Consider the following 27951-nt stretch of genomic DNA (forward strand, 5'->3'; position numbering starts at 1 on the left):
AGGTATCGATATCTGTCAGCTGAAATACAGAATTGGACAAAGGGGATTGTACAATGCATGTCCTTTATCCATCAGTGTGCTTTTGATTGCACATCTATATTTGAAGAAAATGAAATTGTAATTTTGTGAAGCCTAACTACAAATAACGTCTAACAGACAGTATTTGCAGTAATGCCAATTTTTTACACTGTATTTCCCATCGTGATGTCAGTAACAAAACGATGTTCAGAAACTAACCTCCATAAAAAGACTATCTTCGAGAGGCTATGCCTTGAAATTGGTGATCGATCAAACGTATCAGACCGAAACTTGGTCAATACCTCGTCTATGAGGGCTCCAAGGTTACCAAGCGAGGAATCCTGGCAGAACAATCAGACAATAAATTGACGTAATAATAACTCTATCATGTTGGATCTATTGGTTGTAATATCATGTCTCTCGCTCAAGACTTGCCCACTGTTTCATATAGGCAATTATAATGTTTTGTCAGAGCGTGTAGTGATGTTGATGTGTATTGTTTCTTTCTGGCAGACTTAATGCTTCAGAAATCACTGTACCTAATTGCAACATGTGCCTGATATCAGAGTAACTACGCTGTCGAGCCAAATTAGGAAAACTGGGTACATTATCGGGCGACTACCGGACAACCAGAATGCAACACAGTAAAATAAAGAGCCAGAGAGCGCGAGTGTTCGCTGACGCCAACAGATCAAGTCTCGGATTTGGACGTGAATATGGATGGAGAGTCAAAGTCTAATGGGGATATCCAGCTCTATCAGCTAAATGAGACAATTAGAAGTAATGATGCCCACGTCGAGCGGGAGAGAACAGAGGAAATCGAAGGAGATGGAGGTGATGTAGGCTCAGATACTGAGATCGAGGAGGGTGAGATTGATACCGGCCTGAATGAACGCCTTCAAGCTCTGACGAGGAAATACTACATCACCCAACCGAGCCATAGTCCTTCCGAATCATGGGACTATATAGCACTCTCGAAGCGCAGCTTTTTTCAAAGCTATTCAGTCCCGGCAAGTGCGTGGAGAACATGGGCTTCAAGAGTTGCTGCAACCACGAATCTCGCGATCGTTATAAGGGTATGGAATTGGCGGGATTATACGGGCAGTGCTCTAACTCTATAAGCTATAAAATGTCAGTTTTAGTCATGGATTAATAATTCCGCTTCATGGGAAGGTTGACTTCTCGAACATTAGTTAATGAATATGATTTTCACATACACTTGTGTGAATGTTTTTATTGTTCTTGACTTTAATCCTCCAAGTTTTGTCATTCTGTGGTCTATGTTTATATTCATGTAATGCTTCTGAATACTTGATCTGAATGGATGAAATAATCATTATGGTTTATATCACACTCATATATATATATATATATATATATATATATATATATATATATATATGTGTGTGTGTGTGTGTGTGTGTGTGTGACGGAGGGATGACTGCTCGCAGACGTTGCAGTATCACTTATAGCCTTTAATTCTCCCGAGTTTTCGACCGAGTTACCGGTCTTTTCAAGGGCTTGGGACGTAAACACAAAAGCAGAAAAGCAACCAATTTGCATACATTTGAACAGAATACGGCAAAACAAGGCAAAATATATATAATTTGATGTATGTATATGTATACAATATATATATATATATATATATATATATATATATATATATATATATAAGCTGAATATATATATATTTGCCTGCAGCAGTAGACATTCAGAAGTTAGTCCAGGAAATAAACTGTCGAAATACGTCCTATAATAACGTGAATATTTTGAATGGTTTATGAGTCCCAACGCTTTCACACACAGTTCTGTTGTAAATCTGCTTTACCATTCTTCTTTATTCATCTTAGTCCGAAGTCTCTGCATTACGTCTCTTCGTAACTCTTTTATCCCAATTCTCAGACATCTTATACGTATTTCTTTCTGTATTTCTTCAATGTATTGGCACTTGCATGAGTTCAGAACGTATCAATACTTCACGCCTTGTGTTCCGTGCTACTGATCATTGCGGGTGTGGTGGGTGTTGTCGCCAAGAGTTACATGGCATACTTAGCAGTGACCATTTGGAGCCCGGTTTTGGTAAGAAATTCAAATTTGTTTCCATGGGACACTCTCGGAAAAAAAGAAGAAAATTAATCAATCAGTAAAAAAAAAAAAAACTGTTATAGGCCTACGTGGGCAATAATTATATTTGCATAGCTCTCATGAACTATTATAATTATCTATACCAATAGACATTAAAGCAAGTAGAAATGTTCTATCTAGGAGTATTATTTTATGTTTTGTAGGCTGATCGGACACGTTGAAGACAATGAAACAAAATCAAGATAAAGAATGTTACGAAATGTGTTCAACGTAAATTGCAGTGAAATTAGATTTGTTACTGGAATCATAGTAAATCACATAGACGAAAATGCAACATAATATTATCTTCGTCACCTTTCTAAATCAATTTTCATTATGATTTCCTCTCTGCATTACGTTTAGATTTTCTTGCCGACAAGCATCGGAGGATTGTTGGCATACAAACGACTACGGAGCTGTTCAGCGGTATGCGGACATCATCAGCATTATCTTTGTGAACATAAATCTATAATATACACATATATTCGGGAGAAGTTTCCCAGAGTATATTGTTGACTGAGTGTATGCATCAATATGTACCCAAGAACTCCCAGCAATATTACCCGAAGAGAATTCCACAAAATATCAATTCTTAAAGGAAAAGTATACACATTTGTTTGAATTGTTGCTGACATAATATTAGTGCCTTCTAAAAGATGTATTGGCCAAGTTTAATGCTTTTTCACTATGATAGAAAAATTTTGCGGAGTTTTCTTTTAATTTTCTTTATACAGTTGTCCTGCCGTGACCTTACAAGCTGTTGTAATCTTCTCGTCTAGCGATTGAGGAGCCGATAGTTAAGATACCATAACTTTTGAACGCAGATTGTCCAATTTTCGTCGAACTTCACTGATGTATTCTATCAATAATGATGCATTCTTACAATCCACATTACAGTATAGCTGGGAAACTTCCCATTTAATGTGCCTATAACTATAAGGAAATAATTTTAGCTGAATACCCTGATTGCCTAATTGCGCTTACTGCAGCCTGAATGAAAAGTATCTATATCTTTTTTCATGATCGAGATTTTACCATATTCATGCAAAGGCATGTATTTTATTCAAAGTCGGATTTATTCATACATGTACTTATACTGTATGAGCTGCCTTTGTGTCATTCACTGATAATAATGAAAGAAAAGAATGAGTTTTCCGGCTGTATACATTACTCGAAACCCACACTATTCAGATCTTAAATTATGATTACATGAGTTACCTCCTTTATTTTTATCATATTAATTTTGTAATTCAATGCACATTCCTGGTCTTTATTTCCCTCCCCTGTTTCTTCTTTTCACCATATTCAGGCCCGTAGCCGGGGGGGGGGGGGGTGGGGGGTGGGGGGAAGAAGGAATCAGTCGCGACCCCGACCACAGCTGGCACTACCCCGCCTCTGCTCGCGCGCATGTACACTACACTTTTGTTCCTCGCGCTTGCTCGTGCGGCGATTGGGGGGGGGGGGGGGGGAGGGGGAGGGAGTCTCCCCTTGAATTTTCCTGGGACTATTTTTTTTTTTGGGGGGGGGGACGTTATCCCTCCTTCCTTGATTTTTAAAGCTAAATTTTCATATTTTTCTTACTTGAATAAGCATTTTTGATAGATCTTATATTTGAGACCCTGCTCAAAAGGTATTAGAAATATAAGGTTGAAAATTTTCCAAATATTTCCGAAAGTGTGCATTACATCGCTGACTTTTAATTCTGAAAAAAAAAAAGGCAAAAGCCTCCTCACGACGTGGGAGAGGGAAACACCCTCCCCCTTCTCTCAACCTCAATAAACTTGCTACACAGTGAAGATGAACACGCAAATCAAGAGTTGACTGATACCATGATTTACCATTCACATTGCAAATGAATATTTATAGTATCCGTATTCTTTTTTATCAAAATTGCAAATATTCCACTAAAGTGTTGTGCGCCATTTCGCTGAATTTCAATTCTAAAAAAGTGAAAGGTCTCTTGTTATCTTAAAAGGGGTCGTATAGTCGTGATTGGGAGGGGAATTCGGATTTTAACATCTTGCGAGATATCTAGAAATCTCTAATGAAATATTAAAGATCATACAATTCTAAGAGGAATGAATGTGTATCGGTTTTGGAAATTATGGCTGAGGTATCCAAAAGCAAAGTACATCGAGCTGGTCCTAAGAAAAAGGTGGGTCCCACCTTTACTAGGACGTATTGTTTTTGGATATCTCATCCATCTCCAGACTTATTTTCATCCCAAGATTGCCCTCCATCTCTCTCTTTCTCACGAGCACACACCACCACTGATTACTATCACCTTCATCGTTACACAGATTCGGGGCCTCACGATACTTTCGATAATATCGATGACAGTATCGCTGTCACTTTCTGTCTTGTCAGCGTGGTTCATACTTCGTGATGGTCAGCTTGAGATAGACTGCTGCCCTGCTCCAACAGTCGTCATTCCGCATTGCCGGCATACAGTAAGTGCGCCAATGAAGTATTGGAAAATAACTTTTTTTCAGGTGCGAGTTTCTTCACTTTGTCTCCCTCTCCAAATTAACTGCTGATCAGTCCCACTGGTTCCTTTTTTCCGACATGTTTGTTAATTTACAGATCAGCAGTTGCGATCTTAACAAATTTAATTTGTAGAGGGAGACAAAGTGAAGAAACTCGCACCTGAACCTTAACCCCTCTGAATAATATCTTTCTTTCAATATCTTTTTTGAAAATCTTTCTTTCAATAATTTTTTTTATTGTAATTTTTTACGTTTAGCATTCCCTGAGATACCAAAATTGTACGAACATGGATAGAGGACCCCATCCATTTCAAGCTTAATCTTAAGATGGCGGTCTCCTGCATTCAATTTTATTATCTTTTATTTACTGAAAAATACTGTATATTTTATTTTATGTTTCAGTGTATGTATACTGCTCAATGCGATCACTTGTGTGTATCTATTTGTGTACTGTTATCGATTTATTTCACTGCACTTGCTATTCTTTGTCTTTGTGCTTGTGGAATTTTGTATTTAATTTGTATCTGATTAAATGCGGAAATAAATCAAATCAAATCAAATCAAACATGGATTGTGTACAAGTTAACCATTTTCTGCTCATTTGAGTATTATATTGGAAGGGACTGATTTTCTGGATCCATGTCTATTTAAACAATTTTCTCTGCTCTGTGGATGCATTGTCCCCTTCAATTTAGATTGGTATTCCAGTTAGATTTTCCTATACACATGTACTATCTAAGCGAGGATAACAAGTCTGTGCTAGGTCCCAAGCTATAACTTTTATCTATTTTGCCCCTTATAAGTGCTCCGAACTCTAAGAACGTCAGTCCGCATCCGCAGCATTCGACAGCATTTTGAATCCATCTTGTCCGATTTAGGATATACAAAGGAAACTCTAAACTTGAATCACAAAAAAAAAAAAAAAAATAGAGCGCAACTCCATTCCACGTGAAAGTTGGCTTTCAAAAATGAAGCAAGAATAAGAAAGTTACGACATTTTTAATTTCTGCATTTTTTACTGAGTGCACGCCATTTATTCGGAAGAAGCGATGTTGTCATCACCTCACAACTCTCCCGATAGTTTGTACACAAAAATACCCCCCCCCCCAAAAAAAAAAAAAAAAAAAAATCGTTCGTAGATGGTTTATGATCTTGCAACTGCAACCTCTTTTGACCCTCAAAGTTGTTGTTATTATTTCAGTACAAGGATCCTGGAGTTGTGTGCTATTCAGTGGGAGACTTGTGAAGGATGCAATCACCATTCCGCTCGTCTGATTTCACTCACTTTAATAAAACCAACATCGTATGGAGTTGCGCTGACATACCAACATAAAGACACACCAACAACCGATAAAATTAAGAATGCAACATTATACTTTTCTGCATTGCCTCTTAGTGATTGCCATGCGCTTGTTATTGTTTGATGATATTGGCAATTCAGGTTATGGAACGGCCTCCACTCATGACTTCAAGAATTTCCCTGTAAAGCGTATTTACAGTACAGCAGTATATTATTTGAACAATATTCTCAGGATAATGGGTTCGGAAGGTCAATTTCTTCTTTCATGAGGAAATGAATCCAAGGAGCTGTCTATGGACGACATACAAGACTCAAGTCACAATTTGATGCATGCGTGATAAACATTTTATTACCATTATCACCAACGACTGTTATTGCATCATCATCATCAGCATTTTCATTGCTATTCATTAAAGTAAACGTCGGCATGGACGCAGTTTTCAGAGCCTTGCATAAAACGTCTCATAGCAATCAAAATTATTCTGATCATTATCGTCACTCACCACATCCATGTTGTTTCTTGAACAGGAGTATCGTGTTTTCATCGACGCTCTGAATGTTTTCCTGCTGCTAATCGAGTTGATTGCTTCCACCTCGTCTGTTGCCGTGTGCTGCATTATACAACCCGGTTGTTCCATGCATTCCAGAAACACAGAGAAGGTGCGACTTAATAGTGCAGTCGAAGCATGTCCCTAGTGACGGAACTTATAGTTCAGTTCCACATCGTGTTCAAGTTGACTTACATGAACAGACTGGCACTATGACTGGAATAATGTGTCAAGACTGGTGGAGGTTTCATCAAAATCAGAAATATGATACGAAAGTTGTAAAATGTTCAGATATTTACATAGTTTACCAAGTTATTACTGATTCACTTTTCCTATTTTTCTGTTTTCATAGAAACAATATTATGTCGGGATGGGATCCCCCTTCTAGGGCTGCATTTTCTATGGTTTTTTGTAATTATGATATTAGATGGAAAGAAATGAGGTTCTTATTTCACTCGGCACAATTTCTGTCGTTAGGATACGAAGAACGCTGGCAGAAAGCAACTTGCATTGGTGCAAATATAATTTGCCTATATTGCGTAAAAATATACAGAGAGAACTACTCCTTAATTGATCGTCTGTATGTTCCTTAGAATGCTCGGATTTTTTCCAGGTTCCGTGAGCCAGACATGACTGCTTACTGAAGCCCCAATTTTGCACAATGTGACTACAATACAATGCTTTTCTATGTAAATAACCTCCTTCCAATATTTTTGAGGGTGATTATGGTTAAGCGCAAGTCACTTCTTTCTACCGTGGCCCATCTTGTGGAAAACAGGCGTGAATACTAAAAGTGATTATCTAGAATAAATTCACGTGTGACAGGCGATTTCAAGAGTAGTGCCTCCTAATTTTTTTTTCTACATTTTGTGATGCATTCATCGATAATGTATATAAACCGCCGTTTCATTTAGAAACGAAAGATAACGAGGAATAGTTAACTGTCTTTTGACAGTTCTGTTGCATAATGTAGTTAGGTATAATTTTTAAGCCAAAATTCATTAAAATAATGACCTCACTCAAAACTGTCTCTTATTATGAATAATCATATACTTTTAGCACACCAGTTTAGAATAAGACGTTCGACACCTAACAGTAACATCACTTTGCTTTTACTTTCTTGTGTAATTTCTACAGCTTTTAGCCAGCACTAGTACGTCATACAGGCGGTTAGATACTGACGAGACTATAGAACTTGTTGAAGACTTCTGCAGCTTGACTCATATCAGTACCACCAACAACCAAGCCAGTTCTTTGACGCGGAGAAGTGCAAGCGCGCCCGCTTTAGTCGGTGAAGGGGCAGAGTTTGGAGACTTCTACTTCTGAGAGCTGATAGAATGAAAATTATGAATGTGTTTAACAAAAAAGACTGTGTCTTAAATTCAAGAAAATGGTGTTTTGGTAAAGGATCCATTTGGGTCTTGGGACAAATTCGCTGTATGTAGTTGTGGTGCATGTCCTGCAGGACCGGGGCTGTTTGTTTGTTTGTTTATTTGTTTGTTTGCTTGCTTGTTTGTTTTTAAGTGGGGCGGCGGGGGCAGTTTCTAATAAAGGGCTTAAAGAGGATATCCAGTCCTAACATAAGTTAGTCCGATATAAAGAGTAACAATTTGACTGAAATCGGATGAAAAATCAGGAAGTTATGAAATTTTGATAATTTCTCCAAAACAGTTCTTGTACAGTGGGTATGAATATGCAAATGAATGAGCCAACCATGTCATACCCTCACAAATTTTCATTGATCGTGTACGAAAAAAAAAAGAAAAAAGAAATGACGAAAACTCAATGTTTCTGTCATTGAAGTCTGAAACATGACGTTATTCCTGTTTGAATAACTTCAGAATAGTGATCACTTAGATATGAGGATCTGAGCCTCGGGCATAATTGCGCTTGAATGAAAAACTGGAAATTTCAAAATTTTATCATGATATGAACAAAGTATTTGTTAAAGTTGTGAGGGAATGACAGGCTCACTTTGCCATTTGCATATTCATAATAATATTGACTGTTCTAGAACTGTTCCTCCCCCAAAACATAGCGAAACTTCGAAATTTCATAACTTACTTATTTTTCATCCGATTTCGATCAAATTTATACCGTTGAACTCATAACATTTTACTCTTTCTTATCAGACTAACTTATATATTACTCTGGTGCCGCTTGCGGGTTTGATGCTCACAAGCAAAAAACAAAACAAAACAAAGAACAAAAAACAACAACACACACACATGGAAAAAAAAAAAACACACACACACATGGAAAAAAATGTGCCCCCCCCCCCCCCCCGCCCCCTCGATTTGCACCGGCCCTGAAAACCCCGCATGGCATCAGGAGATATAAAGGCCGTGAAAGCAAGCCCATATAATATAATCTTTGAGAAAGATCGGGATACCTTTTAATATGTCTGAGATGACATGTGTCAGACAGAAATCTGTACAATGACAGACAGCTATATACTTTCTTAATCATCTGTTCTGCATCAGGAAAGTGAAGTCCGGGTGAGAGGAAGGCATTTGCTAACAGCGCTCTTAAACAGATGATATACCCATTCATCATCACGACTATCTGTTCATTATTTTTTGTTGGGGGGGGGGGGGGGAGCTGCTGTCATTGTTACTATACATACAATATACTGCATCATACAATGGTGCGACATTTTCTGTGAAACGTACGAATGACTTCAGTTTGGGGACAAGTTACATGATTTTGTATATCATATTTTTCGCTATCAGAAATACATCTATCTATATTCAATTCAACTCTTATTTTCTATATAAGATAGTACAAGATCTTCATATACATCGCTTGACTGGAAGATGCAAATTAGAGGTAATTAACGGATTGAAAACATGTTGATACATTCTAGTTTCAAACCAAACTTATTACATTATGTACATTCTGACCAAAAAAAGAAAAAAGAAAAAAAGAAAAGACATGAGGGGTCCACAAGAAAAGCTCCGTGAAAGACGTTGTTTTAACGAATTTTCGCCCATGGGGCTTTGTGAAGTTGATGACAGATTTTATTTGAAGATGCTATATATCAATCAAAATCAGATTCAGGTATTTACAAGTAGCGCACAAAATAGTTTTAATTTTCAATTTCAATTTCATTTTCTTATTTCTCGATGGAAAATACATAAAATATAACAAAATGTAATAAAACAGAATGTCCAGCTTGGATATTTTTTATTATACAAAAAGACATACAGACATAGTGCATAGCGGTCGATGTGTAATTTTCAATCAAAGTAAAAGAATGCTAAAGAGAAATACGATAGAACCTACTAAAAAGCAAAGCTTTTGATTGTACGTCCCCACAAAAGCCTAGTGTGGAGAACAGGATGAGGAGCACGTGTACAACTAAAGACCAAACTAAGAATTAACAAAAGAGAATGACTATTAATACTCGGGGATAAAGAAGATTCTTCTCATATATAAAATGAGAACAAGTAACATGCTGCACAATAGACGTTTATGAAATAAAATAAGACGTGAAAAAGAATAGCAAAAAGGCAGGAAAAACAGACGTCATAAGTCTTACTAGTATCTAGATTAATACCATCTTCAAAATAAAATCTGCGATTAACTTGATGACGAAGCCCTATGGGCGAAAATTCGTTAAAACAGCGTCTGTCAAGAAGTTTCCTAAATTATTATAAGTGTTGTGAACCAATCCTCTTAGACTCCGAGCAGAAACCCTTTGCTGTTTTGCTGTTGCATAACATAACATAAATGTATAATTGTATGCATGCCTATTTTTTATCTCTTCTATGGCGACGCAGTATGAAAAAATACGAGGTCTCGATACATCTTTTCGTTGTCTTTTTGAAGGGGACTTTGTCCACCGAAGTTTCATGTTACTATTCTTCGAATTCCAGTGTGTCTATATTAGCCAATCGGACTATAAATACAAAGAATGCAAACACTTCTTCCTGTAATCCTTGCTTGTTGCTTTAAAAAAAAGAAAAGAAGTAAACCCCATCACCACTATAGATTATATTGTCTACAAGATATTGAATAAAGCGACACCAACCCCCGTAATGCAGCCTGAAAATAAATGATAAAATCTTTGCTTTTGCTTTCTTTAAACATTTTCTTCTATTACAGTCAGTGTTGTGTTGAAAAAAAAAACAGGGTTAATAATGATAATATTGATGATACAAGAATGACTATATACATTGGATACAGGTCGATCGTTTAAAGCACTATGGTGAAGAAGTCCCACAAACGACCAGCCTTATGGACCTGTGCGTGTTTAATCTTTGGGTATTGTCCATGGCATTCGCCCTGTTTACACTTCTGTATTATATGATAATTATGTCATACCTCGACCACTGAAATAAAGGGAACTACCCATCCCTCAAGAAAGCATATTAGGCCTATATATATATATATATATATATATGTGACCCTGCACCTCAAAACAAACAAAAAGTCGCCAGACATGAATTTTTAGTTAAGACCATATTCTGAAAGAGCAGACTTTAAGCTTTAAAATGATGTATAACTCAAATCAAATGGACTCTCCTAACCTATCTAAATATTGGAAAGAAAGCACAAACTCAGGAAAAGTGTGAACTGAGGAAAGAGGCTCTGAAGTACAGTGTCTATTCAAGCGCTTAATCTTTACCAAACCGTGCTGGCTGCGCGATGAATGGGACAAAAAACAGGAAGTAAACCACCAGAGTAACAACAATGAAGGGATTATCAGATTAATCTGAAATTAAGCATGCCTCATTAACACATTCTGTCCATAATTAATGCCAACTTTCAAAGCAGTAGCACTATCTTTTCAAAAGTTATTAGAGTTGAAAGTGAAGAGTGTGGACAAGGTTTTTCAGAAGTGAAAAAGGGATTCTAAAGACACACCTAGTCACACTATTCTACCAAAAATATTCGAGATAAACTGCCATAAAAACACACTTTCCTGCCCGTTTTATGATACCAAATTTTAGCATAATGTTAAAGAAGACCCACTCTTTCAGAAAATATGAAAAAGTCAAGTTCGGCTAGGTTGACCCATTTCACTTATTTTCAGTCCTCACGCAAAATCAGTGTGTGCGACTTTATGTTCGTTTTGAGGTGCACGGTCACATATATATATATATATATATATATATACCACGATAGATGAATGCATTCAATGCCGATTGGTATTAACAAAAAAAATCCAAATTTTCGGGGATGAAAATGCTACTATTACTGCATAATTATATGCGAATCAATTACTACACACACACACACACACACACACACACACACACACACACATACACATATATATATATATATATATATATATATATATATATATATATATATAATATTATATCAGATCAGAAATTCAGAGCCACTATAAAAAAAAGTGTCCGGTGGTATTACGATCCACTCTCCTATAGAAACTTATATATATATGTATATATATATATATATATATATATATATATATATATATAGCGAAGAATCAAGAAATAAACTAGTAATGCATTATTTCGCCAATAAGAATGAGTTTATTGAACAACTCAAATTTTCGGTGGCCTCCACCTTCTTCAGGAGTCTCGACGCGGAATCAGATCCGACGATTCCGCGTCGAGACTCCTGAAGAAGGTGGAGGCCACCGAAAATTTGAGTTGTTCAATAAACTCATTCTTATTGGCGAAATAATGCATTACTAGTTTATTTCTTGATTCTTCGCTATATTGGAGCCAATACGTGAATTCGCAACATGTTTGGACATATATATATATATATATATGTATATATAAGTTTCTATAGGAGAGTGGATCGTAATACCACCGGACGCTTTTTTTTTTTTTTTTTCTAGTGCCTCTGAATTTTCGGTTTAAAAAAATGATGAAAAAAAGGATGAAATTTCGGTCGAAAAAAGCACCAGTTATTCAAAAAGCCATGAAAATTACGAATTCGGCAAAATTACGAAAATTTTCACTCCGATTTTTGGAAAATATACCCCTCTCCAAAAAGTTGTCTTTTAGCGCGGTGAAAAATCGCATCATAATTCCGGACACGATTTTCGTAATGGAATAATCGACGTCTTTCGCATCTTGTCCTTGCACCAGAATCACAATTTATTACTCCCCCCTCCCCCGACAAAAACAAAACAAAATTGTTGTTTTGTTTAGTTTTGCTTTGTTTTGATACCGTCATTGTCAAGACTCCTGAAGAGGACGTAGGGGTCGGATAAACTCATGCTTTATTGGCCAAAAATGATATACGTGAAATCTCAACATGTATATATATATATATATATATATATATATGACGGAAGGAAAACTTGCAGTATAGACGTTGCAGTGATGTTCAGTCTTGCCTCGTCCTCCTGACACCACACCACTCACGAGCAAATCCCCTTGAAAAAGGCTGGTGAAACAGCCGAAAGCTCGGGGAATAAAGGCAAGACTGAACATCACTGCAACGTCTATACTGCAAGTTTTCCTTCCGTCACACATAATGATGCAGTACCCACCACGTACGAGGCCAAGCCCACTTCACATTATATATATATATATATATATATATATATATATATATATATATATATATATATATATATATATATAATTGTACACATATGTGGTTTTTTTTTTTTGTTGCAACTGATTCACAAATTGCCATATATCGCGACGTAGATAAGCACCTAATTACTAATCAGTGTAGCCCAATTTGTCAATCAGATGAAATTAAACAAATAAATCGACGCAAGCAGTTCATTAATTTGAATACAATCATTTGTTTAAATGTGTAATGGAAGGTGCCTATAAAAATTATATTATTGCACAAAGCTCATTGAGGTGGGAATCCCATCTCCCTGATTGTACACACACTGAATAGAGCGCTCCTGTTGGTGGACGCGTAGCAAGTGGATATACCTGAAAACATGTTTGTGTATGTACCGTCGCGCGTCGCCGTCCGAAGTTCAGGTGGGTGCGGTTTTACAGTCTGTCTCCGCACGATGTGTGGTATATGGTTTCAGATACACAACTTTTTTTCTCAATGTGTGGAAAATATGGAAAGTATTACAATCATCATCTACAGTGCTTTGAAACTATTTAGACAAGGAAAATATGAAATTTGTAGTTTGTCTAAAATCAATAAATATGACTGTTTATACTCCGGTAATCCTCTTGGTAGAGAGTGCCTGAATAGTAGGCTATACAGTGAAGCGTCCACATGTGCAGCGCAGTCTGATGATGGGGATTTATTTGCGCACAAATATAAAAGTTTGTGCGTAGCACACTGTGAGCAGTCACCGAGAGAACTCTACCGACGACCAGGCACCGTGTGACAGTCCCGTCGTGTCGGCCGACGGTGGCACAGAGGGGAAACTTATCGTACCTTACACGTACGTGTGGGCAGAGCTGTGACCCGGGCCGGGGAAGAGTTTAACCGGATCCCTACTTGAAAAACTACTAGAAGAGTAATGTGATAAAAGGAGCATTGCAGTACAGTATTCACTTTTGATGAGAAGTGTATGAAGCAAGCGAAATGGCGCACCAGGAAGGCACTCAGTTTGGGAAAGGAGATTTTGTCCTCTTGGATGAAATAACAGAGGAACATTTTATGGCGAATTTGGAAACAAGGTAGGACCTTCGACTTTTCTCTCTTAACATGCTTAACTGTTGTTCAGTTGTTGTTTGTTGGTAGTCTACTGTCTACTATACTGCACTTTCTTGTAGATACAATTTGAATGTTTACCAGTAATCTATAAAGCCTTGAGTGCAAGATTTAGCTCGAGAATGAATCTTGAGCCGAGTTCCATCCGGAATGTCTTAGGTGGCAAAAGTAAACTAAAGTGCCAGTGTTGCTAGGGTCACGTCGTTGAGAATTACCGTTGGTGTATTTATACGAATCCTCGAGTCCAACCTCCACAGAAACTGCTAGCATGCAAGCGCATCAAGTAGGCCCTTGGCCCTACTGCATTTACTTTAGGGAGTGGATCTAAATCCTATCATTGTTTTAAATATTGTAAGAATGTGAGCATGTACGTAGCGTCATGCTCTCACCATTTCTTATTAATTTCATACAGAAAAAAAAAAATCACATTTCAGCTGTAAACTTGCCTGTAAACCACCCCCCCCCCCCAAAAAAAAAAATGGAGCAAGTGTTAACTCTGATATATTTTGGTATATGGGAATATATTCATCATGCACTCTAGCCTTTTACCTGTATCCTTAGCTAAAAATAAAAAAAAAATTTCTGAATGTCTAGACCTATACACCACTTATGAAAAATTGTGAGGGCAGGATAGATTCATAACAAAATGTCGTACCTTCATTATTTATTATCCTCTTTCTGCCATGCTGGAAAGTTGCAGTGATCTTTTTTTTTTTCTCTCTCTCTCTTTCTTTTAGAGTTAATTCATTCTGGGTGGATTTCCTCTTTAAGGGAGTTATTGTCTTTTGTGAATGTAGTTTTTAGATTTCTTGAAGCACTGTTTTGGTTTTACTAGTATTCAGACTAGCTGCCAGTGGTGATGAGATCAAAGTAGGAAGCATTTTCAAAATGTTGTTGTTACACTAAATCGTACTGAAACAGATCTGTGCATGAATTAGTTAACTTAAATTACAATTAGATTTAATTAAAATTAATACACTAATGACTGTCCAAGTGTAGTACATTGTAGGTTCATGCTTGACAATTGCAAAGCTCAGGGAAGACACTAGTAATTAGGGTGCAGGTGGTACATGGAAGTAGAGAGGGTAAAGCTGGAAGACATTGTGATAAATTTATTCATGGATACTGTGCTGGTACTGTATATAACTGGACATTTCAGAGGCCATTCAATTGGAGCATATCACATATTTCCACAAAGTTTAGGAAAGGTGGAGTTGTGTTGCATGCTCACCTGTAGACATGAAATCATCACGTATAGATCCATCGCAGTAAGAGATCTGTGGATGCAAAACCACCTAATTTTTTATTTTTTTTTTTTTTGTCTCAGTTGAATGATCACTTGGAACATGGCAAGTTAAATAACTAAAATGGCTGATTTGGGAGAGGATTTTTTTTTTCCCTTGCATGGTACACTGCTGATAGATTTTTGTAAAGCCCACAACACTGAATTCTATGAATTTTGATACCAGTTTAAAGAGAGATTGTGTCAATTTTGAATTTTGAAATATTTGGTTAATTGTTCAGTATTAATAGAAATTTGGTATTTTTATGGTAGATTGTAGAACACAGGTGTTCCTCAGACTTGTCTGCATCTATTCAATCTTGAAGCATATTTTTTCATGTGTTTTGTTGAGTGACCAGCTTTCCTCACAGTTTTGTCTCACCCACTGAAGGTGGAGGCATTGCTAAGAGATCCAAGTGGCCATCTGTTCATCTCTCACCTGTCTTTCATCATCTGTTGCCTATTCATATGTCAAAGTTTACATATTGCCACAATCTCTTGTGACAAGGATTTTTCCCAACTGTTTAACTCCAAATGTGACCAAATTTGTCAGAAATGTACTAGGCTGTCTTTTGTTGCGATGCTGTCCAAATTCTTATATCACAGCTAAAGGTCATTTCAGGTCACATGATTCAGTTTACCTGATAGTTCTTCCTTATTTACCTATCTTGTACAGAATTAATTCATACAATCACCCATTGCTGGCAAATTTGAGTAATATTCATGAATTGCATGAATTCATCTTAAAAAGCGATAGGCCTATATTGTTTTTAATTTTCCCAAATGAATGAGACACAATGTGGCAGCAGCCCTGTACAGGTTGAAACAATTGAAACAATTTTGATGTATATTTGATGCATATCATATGTGTTGGTCAGCTGTATCACAAAACATCCAAATATATAAAAATTTCACAATAAATCTTAAAATATAAGGAGATATCACTACTTTTCTCAATAGGCCATAACTGTATACTGTTTATTCTAGAAACAATTTTATCATAACTATTGTTCACATCATTTTGTATATTCATTGATACTTAACATTGATCAAACTGACTGAAATCTTTGCATTGGTTGTTTCTCTCCCTAACAGTAAACACACATTTTAAAACTATTTTGAAGCCCCAAAGCTGGGTTTTTGTTTCTTGTGCAAATGGTAAATAATGCCCTGGAAAATGCTAGCAGGACAATACTGTGAAAGTGGAAATTTTCGACCAGAAACTAGAGCAAAAATAAAAGCACACAAATATTTTTGCCTGCCATATGTTCCAGTAGTTGAGGTTTTGATTCCGCGGAATTAAAAACAGGCAAAACTCTTCTTACCCCGCTGAGTGTGAAAAATTATTCGCGCAAAAATATCCACTTATCCACTTACAATATTGATATTTAGTGACTTTATCAGGCTTTCATAATAACATGTTTAACAGAGTAGGAAAAGTAGAGTTCTTTCCTTGTAGGCTGGTCTAAATAATTATGTGGGTGGTTTACAAAGTTCTACATGCTGCTTCAGTACCAGATCTATGGCGATTTTAAAGGAAATTTGGTAGAACTAAATTGAAAGAATATGCTACAATGATCGAGCTTCGAAAGATGTTAGGCACTTAGGGATTGACTTTGAGAATAGTGACAATCATAGACTTTCAATAAACCACTGTTTCAAAGTATGATTTCTTTTGAGGCCCAATTAAGGCCATTGATACATGTCTCGCAGCATTAAAGAATATCCCACAGGCACACTGCATAGTGTGAAGTAGGAGAATCTTTCCCGAAATAAAGTCAGCATGAATCCTGTGAAAGTATTACAGAAATTGTGCAATTCATCAAGATATCAAACCACAGGTCATATCAGTAAAATGTAAGCAAAGCATACCATTGGAGTATAGGGAGTCTACTATGTTAATCACAGTTAAACAAAAAAAAAAATTCACCATTCCATCTCCTCCCCAAATATGGATTTTTCTCTTAAATGCTCCAGGCTTGATTGTGAGTGGAGTAGTTTAGTCATTAAGTGATGAAACTATGTCAGCTAGTGCAGAATAAGGCCCACACGAGTCAAGGAGCTGTCAATTTCTCTGAAATTGGTCATTGTATCATAAAAGTCTCAAGAGAGTATTTCAAGATTAAATCAATAGGACCTTTAGTCAAGAAGCCAGAATACATGTTCTATTTGACTTAATATCGTTTAGCCTGTGAGGAGAGCAACACTATGCCAGGTCTATGCAGCAGGTCAGGAATGACGTGTAAGTTGCAACATTTGTTCTCAATCTCACCCTCACATGCAAACACACGATATCTCTTTAAAATGAACAAAGTTCAAGTGTGAGGACATCATACAGTATTGTAAGGGTCCATATATTCCTTGTGCTATTGACTACATGTCATGCAATTCACTGTGTGTAAGAGAGATTATGATTATAAAGATATGACATCAGATGAAGCATTTTTAAGGTAACTTCTGCTTGCTAATGTGTACATTACATGAGTAATAACTGTGTTTGACTACGTTGATGTAGCACTGACAGTTGAGTAAAATTGAAAGTGAAAGAGGAAAAGGCCCAAGTTGTATATGAAGGAAGGAAGTAAGGGAGGACATTGGAAGGATCTCAGGAGAGATCAGATAGTCATGCCAGACTATCTGTGAACAGTTAAGACAAACATCCTGTGTAGGGACATAATCTCTGGTGTATGTGCACTTAGGTACGGTGCACCTAGGTAGACACATGTTCAGCATTCAAAGGGAGTTTGAACTCTCACACCTGGAAAACAATTCTCCAGGATAAGAAATGTGAAAATTCAATAAAGTACATGCATGATGCATGAAAGATTCATTTTTTTTTTTTGTATGTTTCACGTACAAAAGTAAAACAAACTTGTTTCATCACTTTATATCCCGCCAAATTTCCAAAGGTTCTTGTTCCATGCTCAAACTGCGTTTGGGTGCCAGTAAGTGACCACAAAAAAAAAAAAAAAAACCTATTTGTGTTGTACTTACTGTCCAAAATCTCTGGAGAGAAAGGACTATTTAAAAGGACGGCTACAGTTTGATTACTCAATAGTTTTGTGTGTCAAAATAAATGTTGAATAGCAATTATTTTCATTAGCCTGCATGTAAATTTTTAGCATATGGGCAAGTCCAAGATAATGTCCCCTCAGATGCTCAAAATTCATCTTGATTTTATCAAAAAGTTATTGATATCATCTTGTAGCCAAAGAGTTAAATCATATGTTTCCAGCAAAGAAAATATTGAATTATGCAAATTTATGCAAGAATATGGCCTTGATTTGCATAAATCAAAAACAAACCTTACGTATGGGACAAATTATAAATATTCATCTAAAATCAGTTGAATTTGTCCTTGACCTAGTTCCTTTATGGACATGACCCCTGTATGAGTTAGTATAATCTGCAATTGGTAAGACAAGGTCAGCACATTAATTATGCAAATTATGCACTTTCCCAGAACATAGTGTCCCATACGTAAGGATTTGAGTATGTTTTTTTAAGTTTTTTCTGAAGATTTGTAACATTGACCAATCATACTTTAGGAAGTTCTAATTTATTCATTTCAACTCCAGATTAGCAAAACTAAATGAGGAAATTTAATTAGTCCTTCATCTTATAACTAATTAAAGTTTGCTTACGTATGGGACAAATGCCTTACGTATGGGACATTACATGCAAAGTGAATGGGAAAACCGCCTTTTGACATGGATGCTATATGTCCTTACATTTGTTTGGTTAATGGTTATCTTTGCACCTACTCTGAAGAATATGTCTATATATCTGCCTCTCCTACTCAGATGACCTCAGGGAGAGTGTAAGGACAGCATTATTGAGTCATTCTATGATTAAGAAAGGAAAATAAAGAATATTCATTTATACTTGTAATTTCTTATTTTCATTACAGGCTGTGCAGCTGCTGGTCTTGAATTAACATTCCCCGTTAACATTTTGATATTGGACATTTTCTTAATTCAGTTATCATTTTCAACTTTACCTCTCTACAAAATGACTTTGTCCAAGAATGGGATTCTCTGAGTGTCATTTTAGGTGCAGTACACTGTTCAGCATGTACCACAGGTTGTACAGCCTCAAAAGCGAAATCAAAACAATTGTGCTTATGGCGCGCATCAATGACAACATTATAGGTCTTACTGAAAAGAAAAATCACTTAAGGTGTGAGCAGGTAACTTTGTCATTACTTGAGTTGATAGCAAAGGAAAAACCCTATGAGAGTACACTTGTACTTTTTATTTTGATATGATTGTTAATATTTCAACTGTTCACCCTCAGAATATGTCATGACTTATCAAGGTCATGAACATGATTTCTGAAAATCCTGTAAAATGAAGACTATAGTTTACATTTGCTATAAACCACAATATCAATACTGGTTCTGTGGTTGGAGTGCTAAAAACACAAATTACACAAACAAATAGGAAATTCAATTTTCTTTTCTATTTTGTGTTTGAAGAGACAGATGTGCTCTGAGACACCTTCATCAACTCATACTTACTTTGTACCCCACATCTACACAATTATCAACATACACTGCAATCTGGTAGTGTATGATCAAATGAGGTTATTAGAATTTATTCAAAATTGTAATTTGCAGATCAGTGAGTTACTTAAGTGTTTCAAATCTAGATTTGAATGTGCAAATGATAATCTTTCCTGTATCACTACACAAGCATGTATGTATGTACAAAGTAGCACAAATTTTGTCGTCTTTGGTTTCATAGACACGAAGCCAAGCAATTTGAAAAAAAAAAAACAGAAACAGCATTGGTACATACATTCTTCTATCTCCTTAAAATCTAAAACTTTCATTAAAATTTGATTGATTTTGCAGTTCAGCTAAAATTCACATGGCAAAACATGATGATTACAGAGCAAAATGAAGTACTCTTGTTGTTGTGTTTTGTGCTGCATTTCAAACAATTATAAAGCTTTATAAAAACTTAGACAACTTGCAAGGTAAGCCTAGAGCTACTGAAAGTACCCACTTCAAACTGTATCTGCAAATACATTGTACATGACATTTGATTCTAAAGTTGAAATTATCAAGACTACAAATTAGTTATTGTACATGTACATGTATGCTATATCAAGGTCACAAGCTAGAATTTGCTCATTTTTTTTTTTCATTTGATGAAAAAATATTGACTAGAGTAATTACAAATGGGCTAGAAATAGAGTGTCAGTATACTATTATCTGCATGTGTAGACATCATGAGGACAGTGTTAATGCATGACGGAATCCAAACTAAGACATTTAATTGTAAATTGGTAATTACTTTTATTTGTTTTATTTTAGCTTTTGCTGGGTACCTGAACCGGGAAAGTACCCACTTAGAAGTCTATTTCATTTGTTACATGTTGTAGCATGATTTGTGGAACTGAATATGACACTATGGGGAAATTTAAAGTCATTCCCATGAATGCATTTGTGCACTAAAGACAAATGTCCCATACGTAAGTTGAGCCATGTCCCATACGTAAGGTGTACTTTCGTTAATTAAACCAACTTCATGAAAATATGCTTTATTCTTTTGCAGTGAAACTTTGCTGAAAGATACTTCAGTATTGTACCTTTCTTCACTTCCAAACAGAACTTGATCAGTAAGGTACTTTCAGAGAATTTTCAGTTCAAACTTTATTTTGAAAAATCCAGTTTTTCTCTGGTCCCATACGTAAGTTGGCATATTTTTCTTAATAAAATAATCAACCCAAGGTCAAATGACACCAAACTTAAACACAATATTCTTCTCAAGAGTACCAGTCCTCCTGATGATAAACAATAAAATCCAAGTGCTCCTTCATTACTTTTCAGAGGTTTGAAATCTCTGAATGTCCCATACGTAAGGTGCGCGATATCTTGGACTTGCCCATATTATATTCTGCTAATCTGTGCGTGGTTATTATTTCACTGCAGGAAGCCCAAAAACACAGATGATATGACTCTTTAAAGGTTTTCTATGACCTGGAATCCATTTCTTTTTTTTTAAACACCAGTTTGTACTTTCAAACATTGGAAGTGTCTAAAATATAATAATTACCTTAATGAGCTAATTAGCATGCAGCTGCACTGTATTTGTGTACAGTAGTCCAGTATTACTCTGGTACTTCTCCAAATGCAACCTACCAAACCAGTATTAAAATGAGTGAATACATGTATATTGTATGCTTGTGGTGGTAGACATCATGAAAGCAAAGTAGGAAATTTGTCCCAGACCATATTGGTCTAAAATCACATGGAGCTCTTGGTGCCAACACAGAAACATAAGGAGTGCATGTGGCAAATTATTATTATTATTCATGTACAGTGTATGCACTGCCAGCAGAGGGGGAAAAGATTGTACATGGTTAATTTTTTCCTCTTGATCTTATTGATGCTGATGCTCCAAGGAATATGTTTGGGGCTTAAATTGCCAGAGTATACACAGTGAAGCAGGAAATGATATGGCCAAAAAAAAAAAGAAGGAAAAAAAAAAAAGACAGTTCCTGGAGTGATGGTACACTGTAGGTACAGTACCAGCAGGGAGGTGGAAAGAAACAGGTTCCTGTGTATCAGTTGACACCATGGGAACCTGGTATACCAGGTTCCCGCAAGGAATGGGTTAAATGTACTTTAGAATTCAATCGTCAGGAGAGTTGGTGGAGCATTTGGTGGCAGAGCCTATATTTATGTCATATCTTTGAAGTAAATGTCGGCAGAGCAATTGTTAGAGGAGCAATCCAAGTATCTTCGGAGCAAATGCCGGTGGAGCAATTGTCGACGGAGCAATTTTCGGTAGAATACATGTCGAAGGAGTAAATGTCGGCAGAGCAAATGTTGGCAGAGCAAATATTGGTGGAGCAATTGCCAGAGGAACAAATGTCGGCAGAGCAAATGTCGGCGGAGCAAATATCGGTGGAGCAATTGCCAGAGGGACAAATGTCATGCAGCATATGTCATGTGCAATTTTCAGAACATACAATATAGTATACACTATGTATGTGTCGGCACAGCATATGTTGTGTCGCTCCCCATTAACCCGTTGAGGACGAGTCCCGAGTATACTCGGGCAGGTGTCTATGGGAAATGCGTGTTGTAGCAAAATCAAACCGTCCTCAACGGGTTTATGAAGGTTTAAAGGGTGTGTACAGTTGTGGGAGAGGTGTAGATTTAGCTTTTAACGTTTTGCAAGGTATTCAGAAACCACTCTATGAGATGTCAAAGAGCATGCAATTCTAGGGGGTATCAAAAATTTATTTGATGAAAATCGGTTTTGAAATGGATGAGATATCCAAAAACAAGGTGAAACAAAGAGATCCACAGTGACCTAATAAAGTTGTGGCATGTCGCCTTTTATTATTAGCACTTTTTTGGATATTAAAATCTCGGCCATTTGAAAACCAATTTTCATCAAATAAACATTGAATCCTTCTTAAAATTATATGCTCCTTCATATTTCATAAGAGGCTTTTCATTATCTCACTTAGGAATGTTCAAAACAAGAATCCCTATCTCAACCAGTACTGTACAGTGCCTTTAAAAGTCCAGGGCTGCAAACGCTTCTACAGATTACCCAGTTCTGTCTACCTCTGATAAACAAATCCTCAAACTCAACCCCCCCCCCCCCCTCAGACAAAAGGAAATGTTAAAAAATGTCTCCAAAATCCCTTACAGTCCAAACCCAAAGTTTCAAGATTTTCCCATAGGTATACCTACATTGTACTCTATGTGAATGTGTTGAAATCATACTTTTATATGTACCGGTACCACCAGTGCAATTGTTAGAGCTCCCTATTAGTGAAAGGGGGATACCGTAACCTCCCTCCACAACATCCCCCAGCCTGTCAACTCTTTTGAGTTCTACCTTGCTAAGAGCGTAGATGTTAAAGCAAATTTCATTTGCTCTCGTGAAAAGATTATGTTGCTTTGTAGTATTATGTTCAATGTTGGGAGAGATCTTGTCAAATAATTAAAGAAAGTAGAGAGATAGCATGCTACATTCAGTGGTAAACTATGCCTTCCCACAAGTCAGATAGTATGCATATACTGTAATTTACAGAGTACATGTCATTTCCTCATACATGTATTTAGGCATCACTGGTTCTTGAATTTCCTGCTGCACACAAACCTGTAATTCCTGTAGTCACTGTAATCGACCTAACCATTGAAAAGACCCGGAACAGAAGCAGAAAAAATGCTATTGTTTGCCCTGTTAGGCTAAGTACAAAAGTGTGGGCACTTGTCTAAGAGACCGTCTTTCACAAGTAATATTTCGTGGTATCTGGCAGTTTTTCACTACAGTGGGAATCTCCACTCCATGTTCTTTGATATGACTTTCATAAAATTTTAACCCGTTTAGGACGAGTCCCGAGTATACTCGGGCAGGTGTGTATGGGAAATGTGTGTTGTACAAAGTGTAGCAAAGTCAGTCCATCCTCAATGGGTGAAAACATGTCGTTTGGCTGCTTGATTTTCACTGTGCAGTATGAGAGTATTTTCCAATGTATTATTGGTAATTCCTCGTAGGCGACCGTTGTTGGCTGTGCAATCATTCACCGTATTCTGTGTTGTCTTTTGCTTTAAAGTGCTTTAAAGGAAAGATAAACCCCAAGAACAATGTGAATTGAGTGAAAGCAGCAACATTAGTAGAACACATCAGTGAAAGTTTGAAGAAAGTCGGACAATCGATGCAAAAGTTATGAATTTTTAAAGTTTTGGTGTTGGAACCGCTGGATGAGGAGACTACTAGAGGTCATGACGTATGAGTGGACTACAATATCAAGAAAATATAAAGAAAATACTACAAAAATCCATTTTTCATGAAAATTACAAATTCCATCAACTTGATATTGACATATGTTAAGGGTAGCAATTATTCTCCCTGCTTTCTGAAAGCGGTTGGTCCACTGCTCTTTCATAATTCTAGAAAAGTGAATTTTTGTTGAATATCCTTTATATTTTCTTTGTATTGTTGTCCACTCATACGTCATATCCTCTAGTATTCTCCTCATCCAGCGGTTCCAACACCAAAACTTTAAAAATTCATAACTTTTGCATCGATTGTCCGATTTTCCTCAAACTTTCACTGATGTGTTCTACTAATGTTGCTGCTTTCACTCAATCCACATTGCTCTTTGGGTTTACCTTCCCTTTAATGCTTGCTACTGTACTACCGGTACGAGTAAAAGTGTATGAGAATGCTTGCTACTGTGTAAGTGCATGTATAAGTGCTTGCTACTGTACTACGTGTGCAAGCTCATGTTACAATTCAGAATTTTAGTGCTCAAACTGTTTGACTGGTAACACAAATTACCCAAAGTACAATAACTTCCTTGTTCAGTGCAGAGTTAACTTCAAAGTCTAATAGTTTGAAGTATGGTACTTTTTACAGTTTATGCCTTCTGTAGAGAATGATCTAAAGTACACCATTCTGCAAGAATTAGAATGTGATTAATTGTACAGCTATCAAGTTACACAAGCCACTGCTCTGTAAAGTTGCATTGACTGAGGGAGATGCTCATAGTTATGCTGGCTTTATGTCCACATTACCATGACAGATGGGAAACACTGGAGCCTTTCAAGTCAGGCCATCTTTACAGTCACTGTGGTCCAATCTCAATGTCATTGTACTCTAACATGCCAGCATTGCAAGGGCTTCACATAGTCATGCTGCCTTCCTTTGGCAATTGAGCGGCTTCTTACTTTGTTTGCATTGCCTTCATGAAGTAAAACTAAAAGCTGCCTGATGGCACTGATGGCATGTCAATCAGATTTTGCCACTGCTCAAGAAGTTAATTGCTGCTCGAGCCTGAGAAACTCCGCCAGCAGTCATATGATGACACAATTAAGATTGTATACCTTTACAAATGACCTGATGTTTATATGTTCTTGATGTACTGTGTCGATTGAAGTTTTTGAAGTCCAGCCCATGGAACAGTCAGGTCAAATACCAGGACTCACGCATGCACGCTTGAACCGGTGCGATTTGGGTCACGCTTTTTTTCTGCAAACCGGTGTGATTTGTCTCTTCCCTGGATATGCAAACCAGAGCACAAAAAAAGCATGATTTAAATCATAATTTCAATTGTGCTCTTTCAGAGTGTGTGAATACGCCTAGTGTGACACCTGCGTTAAAACTAGAACAGTGTTTGCTGCTTTTGCACTTTCATTATTCTGCCCCAGATCTGCAAATATTTTAGAGCATTTTGCTTCAAGTTTGGCACATGTTACCACTACATTACCAAGATGTGCAAAATATATTTTTGTATTGTCATTGGTGAAAAATGTGTTGCCATGGTAACAGTGTATTTTGAATGAAAATGATACAATAATATTGTGAATTCAACTAAGTCCCTCAGACTCAGAGCATTTGGCTTGAAATTTGGCACATGTTACAGCTATGCCGTGGTATATAGTTGTGCAAACTTCATTTTTTTTTTCTTGATGTCCAAGATTGTGTTGCCATGGTAATGTAACCATTTTTAATGAAAATAATAACAATTGCCAGTGTATTTCTCTTGCTCACTCAGTTTTTGAGCACTTGACTTGAGATGTGGCACATGTGACTATCAGTGAGCAAAATACTTTTTTCACTGTTGAACAGTGCATTGCCATCGTAACAAATTTTCCCATTAAAAGTAACAAAATAAGTCCTGGTTGAGCTAATCCCCTTAGTTGTAGGTGGGGGTATTAATCACAATGAGAGATAGTTCTTGTTCTTCATGTTAGAAGAAATATTAACTTTTCCTCAAATCTGCAGATATCACGTATCAAAACTTGAAGAATGGGACTCATGAGGAAACTTCTCTTGATTTTAGCACACTTTAAAGTGTTACTTTTTTTTAACTTTACAAAGTTGCATTAACATTTGGCTCTATTTTGCATGTCTGCAGTGCACCACTTTCCTTTTAACTCTTGACATTATCATGTAAAACATTTGCTGACACATAATATTGGCTTCAAGCTGGAGTCAACTGAAGTGCATTTGAATGTTTGGACCATCTTAAAACAAACAGAGCCATATACATCCAGTCCAAATATAAGTTAGTCTGATAAGAAAGAGTTAAATTTTACAAGTTCAACTGTATAAATTTGATCGAAATCGGATGAAAAATAAGGAAGTTATGTCATTTTGAAGTTTCACTATTTAGGGGGGAAACAGTTCTTGAACAATCAATATGAATATGCAAATGGCAAAGTGAGCATGTCATTCCCTCAGAACTTAACATATAGTTTGTACATAAAATTTTGAAATTTCCTGTTTTTCATTCAAACACAATTATGCCCGAGGCTCAAATCCTCATTAGGTACATCTAACTGATCACTATTCTGAAGTTATCCAACCAGGAATAATGTCACATTTCAGACTTCAATGACAGAAACGTTGAATTTTGTCATTTTTTTTACACGATCAATGCAAAATTGTGAGGGTATAACATGGTTAGCTCACTCATTTGCATAATCATGCCCACTGTACAAGAACTGTTTTGGAGAAATTATCAAAAATTCAAAATTTCATAACTTCCTTATTTTTTTATCTGATTTCATTCAAGTTTTTACCATTGAACTCGTAAAATTTTACTTTTTCTATCATTGACTAACTTATATTTGGACTGGATTTCCTCTTTAAATGAGGTGATGGTGTCATGCTTTCACAACTCTGCAGTCAAATGATAGAGTAGTTCAACATCAGTGAACCTATTTTAGCACAATATAGCATCCCTCTAGACCATTTTGTTCATATGTAGACAAAGTGGGTGGGTAACGTGCAGGATTGACAGGCTTGCCCAGCTCAGTCACCTTGCTAGAATTCCTGTTTCCTGTGACAGGAACCCTGTGTAGCGTAGAGGCCACTTTCTTCTTTCCTATTAATGCCTACTTGCAGCAGCAAATTAAGTGCCCATGACACTATCTGATATTGATGTCAGAATATGCCAAGACATTGTGGAGGGAGTGTACAAGTTGTAGGAGCATGGCTTGCACATGAAGGTTGTGAAGAAGGTGTAGCCCTCTGCAATCACAAAACTTGTTATTTCACTTTAAAGGGATCATATAGTTTTGGTTGAGACCTAATTTCAGGTTTCTAACAGTTTTTGGAGAGATAATGAGAAACATCTTATGAAATATGAAAGAGCATGTAATTCTGTGAGGAACTTAAAGGGTGTGTGCAGTAATGGTCGAGGTGAGGATTTAGCGTTTAACGTTCTGCGAGATTTTCAGAAACCATTCTATGAGATGTCAAAGAGCATGCAATTCTAAGGGGTATCAAAGGTTTATTTGATGAAAATCAGTTTTGAAATGGCAGAGATATCAAAAAACAAGGTAAAATAAAGAGATCCTAATAAAAGGCGTGGCCTGTCGCCTTTTATCATCACTTTTTTGGATATCTCAGCTATTTGAAAAACAATTTTCATCAAATAAACATTGAATCCTTCTTGAAATTACATGCTCTTCCATATTTCATAAGAGGTTTCTCATTATCTCACTAATTAATGTTCAAAACATGAATCCCTACCTCAACCAGTACTGTACAGTCCCTTTAACGTTTATTTGATGAA

General features: G+C 36.6%; 2 protein-coding genes across 2 annotated transcripts in view; both read left to right on the plus strand.

The window, feature by feature from the left end:
• The first annotated feature begins 734 nt into the window (after nucleotides 1-734).
• LOC140243468 (uncharacterized) lies at nucleotides 735-7805 on the plus strand. The gene is made up of 6 exons (XM_072323144.1): nucleotides 735-1094; nucleotides 1984-2100; nucleotides 2509-2571; nucleotides 4446-4595; nucleotides 6460-6591; nucleotides 7617-7805. Exons 1-6 carry the CDS (start codon nucleotides 735-737, stop codon nucleotides 7803-7805), a joined length of 1011 nt encoding a protein of 336 aa, XP_072179245.1.
• Nucleotides 7806-13817: 6012 nt separating this feature from the next.
• Nucleotides 13818-27951, plus strand: part of LOC140243920 (unconventional myosin-Id-like) — an 87116-nt gene continuing 72982 nt past the window's right edge. Inside the window, exon 1 of the mRNA XM_072323591.1 lies at nucleotides 13818-14077. Within this exon, the coding sequence (XP_072179692.1) occupies nucleotides 13983-14077 (95 nt within the window). The 5' untranslated portion in view covers nucleotides 13818-13982. The remainder of the gene's footprint in view (nucleotides 14078-27951) is intronic.

The sequence above is a fragment of the Diadema setosum genome, chromosome 20 (assembly GCF_964275005.1).
Source record: "Diadema setosum chromosome 20, eeDiaSeto1, whole genome shotgun sequence".
In the NCBI taxonomy this organism is placed as follows: domain Eukaryota; kingdom Metazoa; phylum Echinodermata; class Echinoidea; order Diadematoida; family Diadematidae; genus Diadema; species Diadema setosum.